The 19,851-nt window shown below is 56.4% G+C and overlaps 1 protein-coding gene across 2 annotated transcripts; it reads left to right on the forward strand.

The window, feature by feature from the left end:
• Positions 1 to 763: 763 nt before the first annotated feature.
• Positions 764 to 14,799, forward strand: TMEM39B (transmembrane protein 39B). 2 transcript variants are annotated; one of them, XM_068172636.1, is made up of 9 exons: positions 764 to 895; positions 7,986 to 8,170; positions 10,729 to 10,948; positions 11,217 to 11,300; positions 11,873 to 12,027; positions 12,703 to 13,039; positions 13,432 to 13,619; positions 14,048 to 14,168; positions 14,399 to 14,799. In XM_068172636.1, the coding sequence occupies exons 2-9, from the start codon at positions 8,043 to 8,045 to the stop codon at positions 14,633 to 14,635; spliced, it is 1,470 nt and encodes a 489-aa protein (XP_068028737.1). In that variant the 5' UTR covers positions 764 to 895; positions 7,986 to 8,042; the 3' UTR covers positions 14,636 to 14,799. The 2 variants fall into 2 exon arrangements, with proteins under 2 accessions (XP_068028737.1, XP_068028736.1); XM_068172635.1 differs by lacking the exon at positions 764 to 895 and adding an exon at positions 5,661 to 5,724.
• The last annotated feature ends 5,052 nt before the right edge of the window (positions 14,800 to 19,851 follow it).

Below are 19,851 nucleotides of genomic sequence, written 5' to 3' on the forward strand. Positions count from 1 at the left end.
AAAAAAAAACCACACAAAAGTTGTATTTGTAGATTGTTATTAAAATGCAAATAACTGAATTTTCAACACTGGTTTGGAGTCAGCTTTCAGGGCATAATGTGATGAAAAGATCAGCCTATGCCCCCCCTTTTAAAGGAAAATTATCAGCAGGAGAAATCAGGATGTGTAAAGCTAACAGGCACCGCAAAGCCCAAAAGGTAACCTAAATGTCTGATTTTAATACAGCACATTTCTCTTTTCCATAAACCTGTGACGTAAACTTTTTTACCCAGCCGACCCTTCAGATGTTAATTTAATGTAAAAGGGAAAAAAAAAAAAAAAAAAGAAAAAAAGACACCGACCCGAAAGAAAAACAACAGCAAAAAAAAAAATGTTTTAAATATAAATGTTTAAACCGACCCACGTGGCATAAATTAGCAATAACTTTTAATAACGTGCCCTTGGCAGATGCACTTGGGATGGAATGTGGGCCAAAAGGAATCTTTAAATATCCTGGATTTTTATAAAGGATCAAAGATGTAAAATGAACATGAATCCAAGCTAGTCCTGCTACTGCCAATACAACAAAAAAAAAAACAACCAAAAAAGAAAAAAAAAACCCTAAATTCTGCTCAGTTGTTTGAAAATACCAATTTTTAGCCCCCCCAGTATTGCTGTTTCCTGTGAAATGTCCATAGCTCAGCTGAAGTTGCATGTTTTTCCTTCATGTGTAATTGCATGCAGGAATCTTTCTTTCTTTTTCCTTTTTTTTTTTAATTTTTAATTTTTAATTTTTTTTTTTTTTTGGTATCTCTTTGTGAGGATCCTCACAATTTTCTTCTTTGGTTTGCAGGAATTTGGGGCTGTGACTCAGCGGGGTGAGGAGGAGGAGAGGAGCAGGGCCAGCACCAGCTGGGTGAGTTTTGGGGGATTTTTTTACAACCCCTTGTTGAGTTCCCAACGTGGGGGTGGCACCATCTGAGCTGCTAAATTTCAAATTTTCCTTGGATTCACACCAAAAAAAAAAAAAGGGGGAAGCTGCTTCCCTGAGGTCATGGCGTGGAGGAGGCTCCTGAGCTGAGTTTTTAGGGGATTTTAAGGGATTTTGGGATGAGGTCCATGCAGTGGGATGCAGGGATTTCATGGAATCACAGCCAGGCCTGGAAGGTTCCGTGCTTCCCAAGCTTTGGGATTTCTTCCCCATGCTCCAGGAATCCCCAGGCTCTGGGAATGGCTCAGGAATTCCCACAATCCGGGAAATTCCAGGCTGCAGATCTTTCCTTGCCACTTCCACTTCTCATCCACGCAATCTGGAATGGGATGTGGCTGCTGGGATTGGTTTTTATGGAATCCTGCCAGGGAATCTCCCTCCGTGATCCCACAGAGGTTTTTGGGGTTAAATCTCACCCCGTTCCCATGGGCAGGGATTCCTTCCCCTGTCCCAAATTGCTCCAGCACTTCCAGGGATGGAGCAGAGGAGATGCTTCCCTAAAAAACAAAAAAAAAATCTCTTTGCTGAATGGCTGGGAGTGGTTGGGGGGTGATCACATCAGCACGGACACAATTCCTTCCCCCCTTCCCTGTGGGATTCCTTTGGGAACAGCAGAATGCTGCCCCTGAGCTCCCTGGAAATCTGAGCTCCACAAATAAAAACCACCAAGGGATCCACCCTTGAAATGGTGGAAAAGCCCAAATCACCAAAGAATCCATCCCTGAAATGGTGGAAAAGCCCAAATCACCAAGGGATTCACCCTTGAAATGGTGGAAAAGCCCAAATCACCGAGGAATCCACCCTTGAAATGCTGGAAAAGCCCAAATCACCGAGGAATCCATCCTTGAAATGGTGGAAAAGCCCAAATCACCGAGGAATCCATCCTTGAAATGGTGGAAAAGCCCAAATCACCAAGGAATCCACCCCTGAAATGGTGGAAAAGCCCAAATCACCAAGGAATCCACCCCTGAAATGGTGGAAAAGCCCAAATCACCAAACAATCCATCCCTGAAATGCTGGAAAAGCCCAAATCACCAAGGGATCCACCCCTGAAATGGTGGGAAAGCCCAAATCACCAAAGAATCCACCCTTGAAATGGTGGAAAAGCCCAAATCACTGAGGAATCCACCCTTGAAATGCTGGAAAAGCCCAAATCACCAAGGAATCCACCCTTGAAATGGTGGAAAAGCCCAAATCCAAGCTGAGCAGGGGGCATAAAAGGATAAATCTAATTTTATAGGGGATCATAAAGCTCCCAAAGGAGCCCCTCTCACCTCAGGAGCATCAGGAACAGGGAAGAGCCAATTTGTGGGAATGCTGCAGCAGGGAGTTCACCCCGAATCCCTGCACTTGAAAAGTGAATTTCCCTCCTGCCAGGAGGGAAATGATAACAGGCCTGGATTTGTGCTTATCAACTCCATCTTCATTTCCAGTGGAATTGGAACATCAATTTTTTTCATGGCAATGCACCAATCTTTCCCATTTCTCTCCTAATAGGCCCAGCTTTTAGATCAAGTGGAAAGGATTTGATAGAGAATCACCTCTTAGGAAGCAATTTATTCCCAAATGGATCTTGTGATGCTGCCTTTGGAATAACCCAGCTCGTGCCTTGCTTTTTGTGGGATTCTGATGGGAGAGGATGGAAATGTGAATATGTTGAAATAACTGCATGTGCTGGCAGTGTTTTGCAAACATTCCTTGGATCAGACAGCTCCCTCCCTCCTTCCTTCCCTCTCCCTGCACTTTTCCAGGCAGGATTTAGCCCTGGAGCCTGCCAGAGCCCATTTGAGATCCCAAAATAACCCCTCAGCATCGGAATCAGCCAAACATTCCGGGGTGATGCAGGGATTTGGGAGGGATGGAGATTCCTGGGAGTCTGAGTCACCTCAGGAGCCTGGAGAAGCTTTCATTTCCTGCTGGAATTCTGCTCCCAAGTGCCAGGGATCTTCTCTTCCCCCTGTTTTCCCAAAGGGCTCATCCACATCTTGTCATTTGTAGGATTTTGGGCAAGACCCCAACCCAGAGAAAATCCCCCGTTGTTCTTGCCTCTGTTCACATCTCCTCTCTGGAAGTGTTTCCCACCAAAACCTGGTTTTGTCAGGAGAAACCTGGCTCTGGGAACACCCTCCTGCTCCGTGTCTCAGCATTCCCATCTTCCCAGAGGGGGAACAACTCCTCCAGCCTCCAGGGCAGCCCTGGGCTGTAAAACCCCAGCCTGGTCTTGCTCTGAGCTGCCACAAACCTGGATTTTATCCTTAGTGGGGAGTGAATCCGAGGAAAACCCTGCAGCTGGAATTCCAGAGGTCTCCCCAGCAGCTTTTCCTGGAAGGAGCCTCATCCCCTGCCCGTTCCTTTCCCCTGCTTTCCATTTTCTGTTTGGATTATTTCAATAAAGCGAGTGGCTCCGAGCTTCATTCCATGGAATCGTGGATTCAGGGAATGCTCTGGGGTGGGAGGGACCTTCAAGCTGCTCCAGTCCCATGGCAGGGCCACCTTCCACTATCCCAACACTCCAGGGATGGGAATTTCACAGCTTTTCTGGGATTTTCTTCTCTCTCAGCCTCACTGAAAGCACAGTGGTTGGATCTTTTACCTCCAGAATTCCAGCCGAGTTGGAGAGCACAGCTGCATTCCCTGTCCACATTTGAACAAATTGGAATTTTCTATGAGAGCATCTGCCACGAGGGGAAAAAAAAAACAACCAAAAAACAGCTGGAATGTGCATTTTTACCTCCTTAACCCCTCCTGCTGCTCTCCCAAAGAAAACTTGGGATCGGGGGGATTCCAGCAGCCTGGAGAGACCCAGGAGGAGGAGGGAGAGGAGAGCAGGGGATGCTCCAGCTGGAGCTTTTGGGGAGGAAAATTTCTCAGGGAATTCCTCCTTCATGGAACCTCCAGCACCTCGGATGAGCTGTGGGTGGTGGTGGGCAGGAATTCCTGCGGGCTGGGCAGTGCCATGGGGGCTCCCAGCTGCCATGAAGACGTTTTTTCCCTCATTTTTTTCCCCCTGCTGTGAGCACAGCTCAGCTGAGCCTTCCATATGTTTCCATGGGAATGTTTTTCCACGCTCCTTTTGCTCCTTTTTGCCAAGAGGGAGCTGATTCCAGAGGATCAGTTCAAACTCTGTTTGCTGTGAGTGGAAAATGGGAATCTGCCAGGTTTTTTTTGGGGGGTGTTGGAGAACACCAGAGCCTCCCTTGGATCCTGGGAACTCCCTTGGATCTCCAGCTGCCTGTTGGAAAACCGCAATATAAACTGTTTCCTGATGGAGGTGTTCATTCTGCCGCTGAATTTGGAATTTTACCACTGATTTTGGACCAAAAAAGGTTCATCCATCACGCTCCAGATACAATTTTTTAGTCTGACTGGGTTTTTAGGGATGCCCTGGTACCTTTAGAGCATTCTCTTAAACATCAGGTGTCTGGCCACTCCTGATTTTTGATGCTTTTGCACAGTCCCAGAATCAATTTAAGTTGGAAAAGCCCTCCAAGCTCTGTGTCTCATCCCCACCACTCATTCCTTGGACACCTCCAGGGATGGGCGCTCCAAACCTCCTCGGGCAGCCAAAAAAGACCCAAAAAACCAGCAAATTTTGGCTTTGTGCAAGTCCATTCATTCCAGGGCCGCTTTTTCCTCCAGCTTAGGCAAGTCTGGCTCTCAGCTTTGTGCTGAAACCTCAACCCCCCCCCAAAACCAAGCAAATAATTGGGGGGAAAAAACCCCAAAACCCCAAAACCGAGGGCGAGAGCCGAAACCCCTCCAGGAGCATCCCAGCGCGGAGCAGCCTGGAGCCGCGCAGGTGCCAGCCATCACTCACTCCCTGCCCCAACGGGCTGCCGGGAAAGCTGTGATTCCCGCCGTTCCCCCGCGGTGGCACCGGCGGGTGGCACCGGCGGGTGGCACCGGCGGGTGGCACCGGCGGGTGACTCCGGCGGGTGGCACCGGCGGGTGACACCGGCGGGTGACTCCGGCGGGTGGCACCGGCGGGTGGCACCGGCGGGTGACTCCGGCGGGTGGCACCGGCGGGTGACTCCGGCGGGTGGCACCGGCGGGTGGCACCGGCGGGTGGCACCGGCGGGTGGCACCGGCGGGTGGCACCGACGGGTGAGACTGGCGGGTGGCACCGGCGGGTGGCACCGGCGGGTGACACCGGCGGGTGGCATCGACGGGTGGCACCGGCGGGTGACACCGGCGGGTGGCACCGGCGGGTGACACCGGCGGGTGGCACCGGCGGGTGGCACCGGCGGGTGACACCGGCGGGTGACACCGGCGGGTGGCACCGGCGGGTGACACCGGCGGGTGACTCCGGTGGGTGGCACCGGCGGGTGACTCCGGTGGGTGGCACCGGCGGGTGACACCGGTGGGTGGCACCGGCGGGTGACACCGGCGGGTGGCACCGGCGGGTGGCACCGGCGGGTGACACCGGCGGGTGACTCCGGTGGGTGGCACCGGCGGGTGACTCCGGTGGGTGGCACCGGCGGGTGACACCGGTGGGTGGCACCGGCGGGTGGCACCGGCGGGTGACACCGGCGGGTGGCACCGGTGGGTGACTCCGGTGGGTGGCACCGGCGGGTGGCACCGGCGGGTGGCACCGCGCTGCCCCGCTGGGCGTGGCCGTGTGGGCGTGGCCATGCAGAGAGGGGGCGTGGTTTAGCGCGCGTTCGCGCCCCGCGGCAGCTTGTCCCGCGCCGGCCGCCGTCGCGCCCCGCCCGCCATATTGTGCCCGGTGCAGGCGGAGCGGCGGCCGGCGATGGGTGAGGGGAGCCGGGCCGGGGCGGGGGGGAACGGGCGGAACGGGCTGGGGGGAACCCGCCCGGCAGCCGGCGGGGAGCGGCCCGGGCGGCGGGCGGGGCGCGGGAGAGCCCCGCGGCTCGCCCCGCCCCGCCGCGGTGAGGGGGGCGGCTCCCGCGCCGCGGCCTCGCCCGGAGCCCCCGAGCCCCTCAGAGCCCCGCGGGCTCGGGGAGTGCTCACGGAGCACCCCCGGAGCCTTCCACGGCGCTCCCGTGCGGGTCCTGAGGAGCGCGGTGGGGTTTTCAAAGCCGCCGAGGGTCCCGCTGCGCCCTCAGAGCGCCCGGGGCCCTCTGAGCTTTTGTGCAGCCCCCACTTGTGCCCCCGGATTTCTCCCTCACGGCTCGCCCAGAGCTCCCGTGGCCCCCGTGTTCTCCTGCAGCCCCACTTGTGCCCCCGGATTTCTCCCTCACGGCTCCCCCAGAACTCCCGTGGCCCCCCGTGTTCTCCTGCAGCCCCACCTGTGCTCCCACAGCTCCCTCGTACAGCCCCGGCTGCTCCCCCAGAGCTCCCTTCACCCCAAATTTCACCCCCCAGTTTCCCTTCACAGCCCCCGCTGTGCCCCCACATTTCCAATTTCCCTCCTGGAGCCTCGTGGCTCCTTCCTGGACCCCAAATTCCGCCCAGTCTGTGCCCTCACAGCTCCCACTGCTCCTGCAGAGCCTCCTTGGAGTTCCCAGAGCTCCTGCACTTCCCAAAATCCATCCCAGCAGCTCCTAAAAACAGCAGCTCCAGCTCTAGGACGGGGATTTTGGAGAACTCCCCAGCTCAGCATCAGCTTTAAAACTCCCTTGAGGTCGGTTTCTAAATCTTCAGCGCGGATTTTGTTGCTCCAGATGCAAATTCCAAAGCTGGTAATGATCCACCAGGAAAAGGAATGTGCCTGAGTTTCCCTCGCGGCTCAGATTTCACTTGGAAATGGGGATTTTTAGCACTTGTGTGGATTCTCCTGAGCTTAACAGGATCCAGAGGAAGTTTGGGATGAGTTTTATGGGTGGCAAACGAGCCCTGCAAAAGTTGAATTTGGGCTGACCCCACTGACCTCAGTGCCATCAAAACATAAAACAACAAATACCCTAAAAATGGGTTGTTTTTTCCCCATCTTAAAGAGCCAAAAACAAAATAATAATTGTAGAAAGCTGTTACCTTCAATTCCAACGCCAAATGATACCAAAATATCCCAAATTCCTGAATTTTTGGGGCCAGTTGTTGAGCATCTCTAGAGTCTGGAAGACAGGGATGACACCACAGGGATGGAGATGGAATTCCTTGTGAGGTGATGAATTCCCTGCACCTCAGCAAGGCTGGGGCTGCATCCTTCACCTGGAGAAATGTGGGAGACAGGGAAAAAATAGGTGGGGAAATTTGGATTATCCTGGAGTGACCAGCTCCAAAAATTAAATTTGGATTATCCCGGAGCAGCAAGCTCCAAAAATTAAATTTGGGGAAATTTGGATTATTCTGGAGCTCCAAAAATTAAATTTGGGGAAATTTGGATTATCCTGGAGTGAAGTAGAGGCCTGGAATGCTCCATAAGGAATGCTAATTAATACATGCTCATTAATACATGCTCATTTATATGGAAAACAGGGATGACCACACACCCTGATGATTCCAGCACAGGGATGCAGATGGAATTCCTTGTGAGGTGATGAATTCCCAGCACCTCAGCAAGGCTGGGGCTCCCTGGGGTTGCTTAACCTGGAGATCCTTGACCTGGAGAAATGTGGGAGGCAGGGTAAAAATAAGTGGGAAAATTTGGATTATCCTGGAGTGACCAGCTCCAGAAATTAAATTTTGGGGAAACTTGGATTATCGTGGAGCAGCAAGCTCCAAAAATTAAATTTGGGGAAATTTGGATTATTCTGGAGTGACCAGCTCCAAAAATTAAATTTGGGGAAATTTGGATTATTCTGGAGTGACCAGCTCCAAAAATTAAATTTGGGGAAATTTGGATTATTCTGGAGTGACCAGCTCCAAAAACTAAATCTGGGGAAATTTGGATTATTCTGGAGCTCCAAAAATTAAATCTGGGGAAATTTGGATTATCCTGGAGCAACAAGCTGCAAAACTTAAATTTAAGGAAATTTGGATTATTCTGGAGCTCCAAAAATTAAATCTGGGGAAATTTGGATTATCCTGGAGCGACCGGGTGGCGACGGCGAGGCTCCATAAGGAATGCTAATTAACCCATGCTAATGAACGCGTGCTCCTTGTCTCCCTGCAGTGGTGAGGGCTGAGCCCAGCCCACAGTGAGCAGCCAGGACCCCCCAAACTCCTGGGGATGGCCGGGGGACGCCGGGGTCCCAACAGAAGCTCCTACTGCCGGAACCCCCTGTGCGAGCCCGGGGCCACCGGGGCCGCCGGCCACTCCTCGGGCTCCTCGGTGACCGGCGTGCGCTCCCGCACCAGGTACGGGCACGGCCGGGCGCCCTGCTGGGGGCTGGGGCCCTGGAGCTCCTCACCTCACCTTCCTTGGTCTTGGAGCTCGTCCTGTTCTCTGACCTTAAAGCTCGTCCTGTCTTCTGACCTTAAAGCTCATCCCATTCCATGGTCTTAAAGCTCATCCCGTTCTCTGACCTTAAAGCTCGTCCTGTCTTCTGACCTTAAAGCTCATCCCATTCCTTGATCTTAAAGCTCATCCCATTCCATGGTCTTAAAGCTTGTCCTATTCCCTGATTTTAAAGCTTATCCCATTCCCTGACCTTAAAGCTCGTCCCATTCCTTGATCTTAAAGCTCATCCCATTCCATGGTCTTAAAGCTTGTCCTATTCCCTGATTTTAAAGCTCATCCCATTCCCTGACCTTAAAGCTCGTCCCATTCCTTGATCTTAAAGCTCATCCCATTCCATGGTCTTAAAGCTTGTCCTATTCCCTGATTTTAAAGCTCATCCCATTCCCTGACCTTAAAGCTCGTCCCATTCCTTGATCTTAAAGCTCATCCCATTCCATGGTCTTAAAGCTCATCCCATTCCCTGATTTTAAAGCTCATCCCATTCCCCGACCTTAAACCTTATCCCATTCCCCAACCTTAAAGCTCCTCCTATTCCCCAGCCTTAAAACTCATCCCATTCCTTCATCTTAAAGCTCATCCCATTCCCTCATTTTAAATCTCATCCCATTCCCTCATTTTAAATCTCATCCCATTCCCTCATTTTAAATCTCATCCCATTCCCTCATTTTAAATCTCATCCCATTCCCTCATTTTAAATCTCATCCCATTCCCTCATTTTAAAGCTCATCCCGTTCCCTCATTTTAAAGCTCATCCCATTTCCCCCCCACCTCCTCCTATCCCAGGTTGTTCCAACCCCAGTCCAGCCCAGCCTTGGACACTCCCAGGCATGGGGCAGCCACAGCTTCTGTGGGAATTCCATCCCAGCCCCTCCCCACCCTCACAGGAAGATTTTTTCCCCAATATCCCACCTGACCCAGCCCTCTGGGACTGGGAAACCATTCCTACCTCACTTTCCTGTGAACTCCCAGTTCCCTTTTCCTGCATCCCAGTTTGTCCATCCTTGGAATTAGGATGGGTGTCCCTGAGACTCTTAAGAGCAGGCTCCCAGGAGAGTTCAGAACCCTTCAGTGACCAGGGAATGAGAAATAAAAATAGAGACAATTTTATATCCAAAGCCCAGCTGGGGTTGCTGCATCTCCTGTGCCCTGAAGTTTCAGAGTTTAGCTCAGGTGATGGGGCTCTGTGGGGTTTTTTAGGATCACCTGGATTCTGAAGGAGGGAGAAGCCAAGGAGCAGCAGCATGAACAGGAGATTTTTATTTACTCTGCACAGAAAATGTTCAGTCTGCCTCAGCTGAGGGCCCTGAGCCAGGGATTTTTAGGGATACATTTATCCAGACAAGTCATTGCAAGGCCACGGGAGGTGGAGCAGTCCAGCTTTCCTGGGAAGAGCACACACCCAGGGCCTGATCCCAGGCAGGGGGTGCGCAGATCCACAGCCAGCCCGCCTCCAAGGCAGCCAGAGCTCTGCTTTCTGCAAGGCTGGGAAGTGACAGGACACAGGGGATGCCTTCCCACTGCCAGCTGGGATTTTAGGGAGAAATCCTCCCCTGGGAGGCTGGGGAGGGGCTGGAATGGGATTCCCAGAGAAGCTGTAGCTGCTGCATCCCTGGAAGTGTCCAAGCCTGGGTTGGATGGGGCTTGGAGCCACCTGGGATAGAGGAAGGTGTCCCTGCCCATGCCCTGGATGATCCTTGATGTCCCTTCCAGCCCGAAGCATTCTGTGATTCCATGGTTTATCAGTCCTGAGGATCTGAATCACCATGAGTTGGGGAATCTGAGCATTTCAGGGAGACAGCTCAGGCTCCACAGGTTTTCCCCTCACTCATGGCCTTATTTTAGGTTCTCCATCTCCTGTTTTAAACCATGGCCTGATCCCCCTGGATCCACGCTCCACACTTAGGAGTTCATTTGGGGATTTACACCAACACTTTGTGCTCTGCAGTTCCTTTGAGGCCCACACGCAGATTCCTTTGCCTGTTGTTATTTAGAGATTGCAGCTCAATCTGGGAGATATTAATTCCCTTTGATCCAGAGGATCAGTCTGGGATCCTGTGCCTGCTCACACAGGAGGAGGCACCTCTGGCTAAACTCGTTTTTCCTCCTCAGGTGAACAGAAGGTGAAGAATGAGCAAGGGTTTGTGTGTAATTGCTCTGCCTTTCATGTTCAAGCACTTTTAGATATGTAAACACCAACTTGAGCTCTGAAAGCTTCCAATTAATTAAGAGAGCCACTGAGTAGCACAACACAACCCTGGGTCTGAACAACACAGGGGATTTAATATCAAACATCCTGGGTCCAAATATTGCTTTGTGTGGGCAAATCCCTGCTCACATCTGCCTGAAATTTGTGATTTGTGCCAGCCACCGATAGCTTGAGTTTCCCCATCAGTCTCAGACCTGTGTGGGGGAGCTGGAGGACATTCCCCTGTTCACTCTTGGCTCCCCCTGGCAGGAGTGGCTCAGGGACAGGCCTGTCCAGCCCCCCTCTGGCAGCTCAGACAGTCGTCCCCCTGCGGCACTGCAAGATCCCCGAGCTGCCCGTGGAGAGGAGCGTCCTGTTCGAGCTGCAGCTCTTCTTCTGCCACCTCGTCGCCCTCTTCGTCCACTACATCAACATCTACAAGACAGTGTGGTGGTACCCACCCTCCCACCCTCCTTCCCACACCTCCCTGGTAAGCACCAAAGGGCAGCTGGAGCTCCCAGGCTGTCTCTTGGGTCACTAAATGTAAAGTTTTAGAGATAATGTTTGATACAAAACTGCATCTGACTCTTCATGGTTGCTCCTTCCACTCCCTGTTTCCCACATTTTGGGCTCTGGCTGTCTGCTTGGCATTCTCTTGGAAGATAGATTCTCCAAAGAGAATAATTTGGGACTTTCTGTGTTGAATGTGGGTTCCTGGTGCTGATGGAAATGGAATAATTTTGGTTTTGTCCCCACAGAACTTTCACCTCATTGACTTCAACGTGCTGACGGTGACAACCATCGTCCTGGCACGGCGGCTCATCGGTGCTGTCGTCAAGGAGGTAAAGTCAGAGCTCTCCTTCCAGGAGATTTGTAAAGCTCTGTGTCCCTTTTGCCATCCCCAACCCCTCCATCCTTCCCCAAAGACCTCTGTGATATTCCCAAGTCAGAATCCCAGGCGAGGTTTCCAGTGGGAGGAGCAGGGAACAGAACTGAGCTCCCCAGATCACTGCTCCTGCTGGGTCCTTCTCTGAATTTCTGTGTCTCAGCCAGACTCTAGTGACTGATTCCCTCCTCCCTTTTGCCTCTTTTCCTGCTCTTTCCATCACTCCAGCTTTCCCCAGGGAAGGGCCGGGGATGCTCGCTGTGGAAGCATCCCATGGGGAGCAGTGCCAGCAGAGCGTGCTGGGCACTGCTGACTACCAGGCCTTCCCTAGAAACTCTCCTCACTCCCTGAGCAATGAGGCCCAGACTCCAGAGGTTTTGGAGAGCCCAGATTCCACAGAAAGCCTCCCTGTCCTGCTGTCAGCTTGGCACTGGCACTTCCTTCGTAGCTGTGATTTTACACGCTGAGTTTTCTCCTTTGAGAAGAAGGAATGCCCGGCTGTGCCCAGCTCTCTGCTGTGTCCCACAGGCTTCCCAGAGTGGCAAAGTCTCCCTGCCACGCTCCATCTTCCTGGTGGTCACTCGCTTCGCCGTCCTCACGGGCACGGGCTGGAGTTTGTGTCGCTCCATCATCCACCTCTTCAGGACCTACTCATTCCTCAACCTCCTGTTCCTCTGCTACCCGTGAGTATCCCTGGGTCAGGGCTGGGGGATCCACCCAAAATCCAGGGAGAGGCTCCCTGCAGCCCTGTGGGGTTCTGAGCTGGGAGTCTCCAAGGCTTGGAGCAGCCTGGGCTTGTGGAAAGTGTCCCTGCCCATGGACACAGAGTTTATCCTGCACCTCTCCCTCCTGCTGTGTGACATTCCATGGTGGCAGGACACATCTGTGACATTGACCCCTCTTTCAGCTTGATGTGAGCATTAATTATTACTCATTATTGCTGCTGAAAAGGGTTGTGTGCTTTTCCTATGGCTCTCACAGAACGCAGGGCTTTGTTTTCCCTTTGTTCCTGGGCTCCTCTGCCAGGTGGAGGGATTCAAACAGCTCCTGGGTTTTGTTACCTATTGAAAGGAAATGTTTGGAGTGGAAATGGCTCCCTCCTCCCTGGTAGATGCAGGAGGAAACATCCCCAGAGATTTGCTGCCTGTGTTTAAACTCAGAGCTCTTTTTGGGAGTTTCCCTTTGGAATCATGGAATCACAGACGGGTTTGGGATTCATTCAGTAGGGGCAGGGACACCTTCCACTATCCCAGGTCGCTCCAAGCCTTGAACTCGTCCAGCTCAGAGCCCCACAGGGAAATTTGGGATGGTGATCCCAGTGGGATGGGATGCAGCTCCTGAGCCCTGTGCTTTTCCAGGTTTGGGATGTACATCCCCTTCCTGCAGCTGAACTGCGACTTTCGGAAGGCGGGGCTCTTTGCCCAGGTGGCCAACATTGGCCCCAGGGACACTGGGGAGGTGACAGCCCGGGGCAGGGACTACCTGACAGTGCTCAAGGAGACCTGGAAGCAGCACACGAGGCAGATGTACGGCATGGAGGCCATGCCCAGCCACGCCTGCTGCCTGTCCCCGGACCTCATCCGCAACGAGGTGGAATTCCTCAAAATGGACTTCAACTGGCGCATGAAGGAGGTGCTGGTGAGCTCCATGCTCAGTGCCTACTACGTGGCCTTCGTGCCTGTGTGGTTTGTCAAGGTGAGGCCTGGCCGGGAGGTGACGCTGGGCTGTGGTGGCACAGTGAGGGAGGACAGTCCTTCCTTGTGCTGATTGAATTCTGAATGTCTGGTGGTAAATGGGGTGGGGCTGCCCCTGTGCCCTGAGGGGCTGGTGCTCCATCCGCTGAGCATGGGGAGCCTCAGGAGCTGCCTCCCTGGTTTTGGTGGTGATGGCACAAATATTTTGCAGGAATTCTCCATCCCCCATCCCATGTGGGCTCTTCCTTTCCAGGCAGGATCAACAGCTCCATGCAGAGCCCTCGTTTTACCTGCCTGCCCGAGTGCTTTGTGTGGTGATGCCTTGGGCAGGTGCGGCTGTCCAGACGTGTCCCACAGTGTCCAAACACTGTCCCACCTTCCTGTCCCCCCCAGAACACTCAGTACTACGACAAACGCTGGTCCTGTGAGCTCTTCCTGCTGGTTTCCATCAGCACCTCGGTGATCCTCATGCAGTACCTGCTCCCTGCACGCTACTGTGACCTGCTCCACAAAGCTGCAGCACACCTGGGCTGCTGGCAGAAGGTGGATCCAGCCCTCTGCTCCAACGTGCTGCAGCATCAGTAAGGAATTCTCTCCTGGGTTTAAGGCTGGAGTTTTCCTTTTGCTGGGTGGGTGGGGAGCTCAGCCTTAAAGTAAACCAGAGAAAAGTGAGAGCCAGAGTTGCTGGCTGACACATCCAGCAGCACAGACACTCTGGGCACTGTCCCCTGGCAAGCAGAGCTGATTTTTGGCAAGGTGCCTGCTGCTCCTGGCCACAGCTACCTGCAGTTTGTCACTGCCATGGTGGCAATTCCAAACAGGGAGCAGAATTCCCGTACTCCTCACTGCTGGTGGGGAGGCAGCAGAGCCCAGTGCCCCATGCAGGTGGGATTGAGGCATCTCTTGTTCCCTGCAGGTGGGATTGAGGCATCTCTTGTTCCCTGCAGGTGGGATTGAGGCATCTCTTGTTCCCTGCAGGTGGGATTGAGGCATCTCTTGTTCCCTGCAGGTGGACTGAGGAGTGCATGTGGCCTCAGGGGGTGCTGGTGAAGCACAGCAAGAACGTCTACAAGGCCGTGGGCCACTACAACGTGGCCGTGCCCTCGGACGTCTCGCACTTCCGATTCCACGTAAGCTCCCCTCTCCTTCCTGGGAGCAGGGAGAACTCAGCAGGATTGTGGTCCTGGTGGCCTGGACACCTCGGGCTGGTGGAGCTGGGGGGGTCAGTGCCCAGGGCGGGGTTCAGCCCTGTGCCACAAGGGTGGCTCCATCCAGAGCCAGTGTGTCCTCAGAGGAATCGTCACATTCCTCACCCAAGGGTTTCACCTCCTGCCCGGTGCCTCACCCTCCTCTCCCACAGTTCTTTTTCAGCAAACCACTGCGAATCCTCAACATCCTGATCCTGCTGGAAGGAGCTGTCATCTTCTACCAGCTCTACTCGCTGATTTCCTCCGAGAAGTGGCACCAGACGATCTCTCTGGCTCTGATCCTCTTCAGTAATTACTACGCCTTCTTCAAGTTGCTGCGGGACCGCCTGGTGCTGGGCAAAGCCTACTCCTATGCTGCCAGCAGGGACTCAGAGCAGAAGTTAAATTAAAACAATTGCACTGATGCTCTCAGCGTTATTACAGAACAAACAAAAACAGGAAACCCTCAGAGCTTTGTATTTTTGTTACCACTGCTTTTTTTTTGTTGTCGTTTTCTTTGATAACTGATGTAATTAAAAGGAAAAAAAAAAACATATTTTTTTACTCCCAACAAGTTGTTTGTGTGTTTGTTGTTTGGATCCAACTCCACCAAAAGGTTTGCTGCTGTTTGGGTGTGAGGAGGGGTTTTTTTAATGGTGCTGAGGTTTGACAGGGGTGGGGTGGGAGGAGGAAGGTGAGAGTTACAGGTGTGTTAAAGCCCCCAGCTGGGTTCATTTAGGGGGTAAACCCTCATCACGTCCTTTTGGGGGTCCCCAGGAGCTCCTGTGCCCCCTCCCCATGCTCTGTGTAGGGAAGGGTGGTGTCATTTCTCTGAAATGTTTATTTTCAAATTGCTGAGCTCCAGCTGCTGCAGCGCCCTGCTTTGAGGGGTCCCCTGTGGATGTGGGACACGGGGGGAGCTGAGGGGCTTTGGGGGAGCCCCAGCCGCTCCCCTTTGCTCTTTTACCCGCGGGTCGGGGGTTCTCCCCAGGCTCCTCCTGCCCAACCTGCCCGTCAGGGTCTGGGGAGGAGGAGAAAGAGGAGGAAGAGGAGGAGGGGGAGGAGGAACGGACGCAGCGCATCCCCGAGAGCCCCGGCCCGGGGCCCGTCCCCGCTGCCGGGAGCAACGCCCGTGCGGCCGCGGCGAGGGCTACGGGCTCCCCCTGCCCGCGGGAGGGTCCCGGGGGGTCCCTAAAGGGGTCCCGGGGGTCCTAAAGGGGTTCCGGAGGGTCCCTAAATGGGTTCCGGAGGTCCTAAAGGGGTCCCGGGGGTTCCGGAGATCCTAAAGGTGTCCCGGGGGGTCCCTTAAGGGGTCCCGGGGGTTCCCTAAAGGGGTTCCGGAGATCCTAAAGGGGTCCCGGGAGGTCCCTAAAGGGGTTCCGGAGGATCCCTAAAGGGGTTCCGGGGATCCTAAAGGGGTCCCGGGGGTTCCCTAAAGGGGTTCCGGAGATCCTAAAGGTGTCCCGGGGGGTCCCTTAAGGGGTCCCGGGGGTTCCCTAAAGGGGTCCCGGGAGGTCCCTAAAGGGGTCCCGGGGATCCTAAAGGGGTTCCGGGGGTCCTAAAGGGGTCCCGGGGGTTCCCTAAAGGGGTCCCGGGGGGTCCCTAAAGGGGTCCCGGGGGTTCCCTAAAGGGGTCCCGGGGGTTCCCTAAAGGGCTCCCGGGGGTCCCTAAAGGGGTCCCCGGTCCGGCCTTTGTTCCGGCAGGGCCACGCGGCCGCCAGGGGGCGCTCGGTGCGCGCGCTCCCGGTCCCGATCTCCTGATCCCGATCCCGGTCCCGGTCCCGATTCCCATCCCGATCTCATTTCGGTCCCGCTCCCGGTGCTGATCCTGGTCCCGATCCCGACACCGCTCCCGATTCAGCCCCGACCACGCCGGGGGAATTCTTGCCGCTGAAAGCGGAGATCAGGCACGGGAGCGGGTCCGGGGAAACCGGGACCGGGAGCAGAACCGGGATCGAGATCAGGACCAGGACAGGACCGCGACCGGTCGCAGCATCGTCGGTGGCGCCGGGAAGGGGAAAGGGGGTGTCGGTGCCCGGCAGAGCCCCGAGGGACGGCGGGGTCAGAGCAGGACCAAAGGCCACCGGAGCGAAGCCGCCGCCGTTTCTCAGCGCTGCCGTCAGCGGGGCAAAGGGCGAGGAAGAGGAAGGAGCGGCGGGAATAGCGAAGGCTGGAGGGGAGCCAGGCGCGGCGAGCCCACGGGATTGTGCCTTCCCTCACCCCCACCCCGGGACCGGCACCGGCAGGGAGCGGGACCCCCCCATTCCCGGGACACGGAGGGGCTCCGCTGCTTGGAGCGGCTGCGGGAACCCCCGATCCCCCCCGGCAGACCCTGCGGGTCAGGGGGCACAGAGCGGCCCCCAGCCTGTCCCTGTTTCCCGCAGGACCAAGCCCGGTGTCCGGCCGGGGTTTCCAGCCGGCTGGGGCGGGGGGTGATGTCGGGGCCCCGGCCCCCTCCCCAGCGCAGCGGGAGGAAACGGCCGTGTCCAGCCTTTCCCGAGGATGAGGATTTCCTTCCTCCCATTGAGCGGGGACCCTGGGGTTAGCACGCAGCCGTGGGACACTCGGCCACAGGACGGGGGGCCTGGCTGGGAATTGGGGGGCAGAGACCCCCGACACAGCCCTGGGGGCATCTCCCTTATCCCCCTCTGCCTGGCCGCGACCCTCAGAATGATTTGCGGGGGCACCGGATGGAGACACGCAGCCATTTCCTCCTCTCCTTCCCTTTTTCCCACCCTGAGAACGCTGCGGATATTTCGGGGGCGAGAAGAAGCTGGACACGGGGGTTCTTGGCTTTCCCAGAAGCGCTGCTCCCGCAGCCGGGAAGAGCTGTCACCGGGAGCAGTGACACGGCTCATTTCCCTTGAACCGGGGCTTCCCCAGGGCCCCCGGGCAGGGATGATGTCCCGGGGGAGATCCCGGTGGGAATTCCCCTGGGAGCACCACGGAGGTGGCTCCGCTGGGGGCTCAGCTGCCGTGGTCACCCCGGGGGTCCCGGGCTGCCCCCCGGGGGTCCCGGGCTCCATCTGCCGCGCTCCCCGCGGCCGCTAATCCCGGGATTAGCAGCCAGATGCCAGGGGCAGGTTTGCCGCAGGTAACGAGGATCCCTCGGGAGGAGGTGATGGCATCAAAGTGCAGGAATTGTGGCCAATCCCACCCGAGGCTGGGGTCCCCCGGCCAGCAGGGCAGCGGGGACAGGGAGCTCCCATCTGCCAGGGCACATCCTGAGGTGCCCCCAAGCACAGAACCCCAGCAGAGCGGCCACTCTGGAGCAAAATTCCCGGCAGAAATTCCCTCCGTTTGCAAACCTAAAATGGGCAAACTTCACCCTCCTGCTGCCCGCCGGGAATCCCCTCCCGCTTCCCAGCGGATGCAGCTGATGGGAAGTGGTTGTTTTCCCCTAAAAGCCTGTCCCAGCATTCCTGGGAAGCCGTGGCTCCCAGTTCCTGGGACCTCCAAGCAGCCAATTCCTGCCTGCTCCCAGCCCAGCTCGGCACAGACGAAGGATTGCTGGATCCTGGATTTCTGGGTGATCCTGGGTTGCTGCACCCCGGATTTCTGGGTGATCCTGCAGCTCAGTCCCCTCACTGGGGACCTGTCAGACACCTCCCAGCTCCTCCTCATCCATCCCAAACCCCCAGCCCATCCCTGGCCGCTTCACTGCCAAATCCAGCACCCAGCAGCTCCTGATGTGGACAAGAAAGTGGGAGGGGACAGGAGCATCCCCCAAAATCAAAGGTGATCCCACCTGAGCTGTGCCACTCTGTATGCAGAGACTGGCAGCTTTAATTCCTTCCTAATAAATAATTTTTACATTAACAAAGCCAAATCCCCAAAGTGGTTAATTAGGGATTCATTTACTCACTGTCACCTCACACCACAGCAGGTTTGGGGTGAGACCAAGGGGGGAAAAGCATAAGGGAGGGAAAAATATCCCAGTGCTGATCCTGTCAGCATCCCCCGGGCTGGGGAAACCCTGAGCATCCCCCCCGGGCCCAGGGCCGCGGGGTCCCCTCGGGACACCCAAATTTTGGAGATGCTGAACTGAGCTGAGCCGGCCACAACAACCCCGACCTCGCCCAGCGCCCACCTGGCCAAAACCGGGGCAGGCCCCGTCCTGCCGTAATTACAAGCCCTTAATTAGCATACGCGCATCCTCAATAACAATTAACACGTCCTCATTTCCTCATTCAAACAAGCCCGCGGTGGGGACCCAGCAGCTGGAGGGGACCCCGAGCCACCCCCAGCCTCTCCCATCACCTGAGGCCACCAAAGCCGTGCCCGGGAGCGGGGACAGCGCCCGCAGCACCCCGGGCCCCCCGGCAGCGGCTCCCGCGGGGACCAGATGGCGACTCCGAGGCGGGGGCCAGATGGACCCTCCCGCCCGTGATGCCCCCTCCGCTTCCGCTGCCATTTTCCCCGGCAGCCGCTATAAATATTTAACAGCTCCGTTCCCGAGCTGGCAGGAGCAGGGACCGCGGCTCCCGGCGCTCCAGCTCCTTTGCTCCGGGTTGGGGACACCGGGGTGACATCCTCGGCATGGGGGACACGGCCCCCACGGCGCTTTGAGCTGACTCTTCCCGGTGATCTGAGCTGGAGGTGCTGAAAGGTGGCGAATGGAGGCTCTGGAGAGCGCTGGGAGATCTCCCAAAAGTTGTGGAGAAGAGGGGGAGCGGTGTCAGGAATGTCGCCCATCCCCCAGGCGGGTGTCAGGCTCCCTGGTGGCCCCGTCCCAGACTGAGCCCTAAAAGTCCTCACAGAAGTCCAAAAGGACACAGGAAACCCCAACCCACCCTGCGCCCCAGGAGGTTCTGGGTCCTTGGTCAGACCCCACGAGTGGCAGTGCCACCTCCACGGCCACCAAAGGGTGTCCCAAGGGTCCCGTTCCCCGCTTTTGGGATCTCCCACGAGGCTGCGAGTCCCGAGGTGTGGCTGACACGGGGCACGCCGGGACCTGCAGCCCACGAGGGGCGTTTGCAGCCGGGCACGGGCGAGTTTCGGTCCCACCGCGGGCACGGCCGTGTCCCGTGCCCTCCCCGCGGGGACAACGTGCACCGGGACAGCTCCTGGCCGGGGCCAGGCTTCCTCCCGCCGCCACCACGGTGGCCTCGAGCCTTTCCTCCGCTCTTCCTCCGCTTTTCCGCCGAGCCCGGAGCCGGGGCTGCCTTCCTGCCCCGGCCCCGCTTCCTGCCCGCCGGCGCTGCCTCCTCCGCGCTCAGCATTCCCGGCTTTTCCATCCTCCCCGGGGCTCCTTCCCGAGCTCCACACAGGGGGACCTGGCCTCCACGCGTGTCCCCAACCGCTGTCCCAGCTCCCTGCGCCCTCCTCGAGCCTCCGGTCCCCAAAGCTCCACGTGGGACCTGTCCCCGACGCCGCTGCCGGGGGTCCCGGGGGTCCCCGTTCCACCGGCAGCTTCCTTCCAGCTCAGCGGGAAAAGCATCGAGCGGAGCGAATCTGCCCCCGGGCTCACCCCAGGGAGCGGCAATTCCCCGATTCCAATCACTTTTGGGGGTCTCCCGCTGAGCCAGTTTATAATCCCCGCTCAGGAGCGGGAGCTTTCCAGGAGCATCCTCACACCCCCCCCCCCCCCACCCAGCGCGCGGGTTTTGGGGAGCTGAGAGCCCCGG

This window comes from Anomalospiza imberbis, chromosome 25 (genome assembly GCF_031753505.1).
Source record: "Anomalospiza imberbis isolate Cuckoo-Finch-1a 21T00152 chromosome 25, ASM3175350v1, whole genome shotgun sequence".
Lineage (NCBI taxonomy): Eukaryota > Metazoa > Chordata > Aves > Passeriformes > Viduidae > Anomalospiza > Anomalospiza imberbis.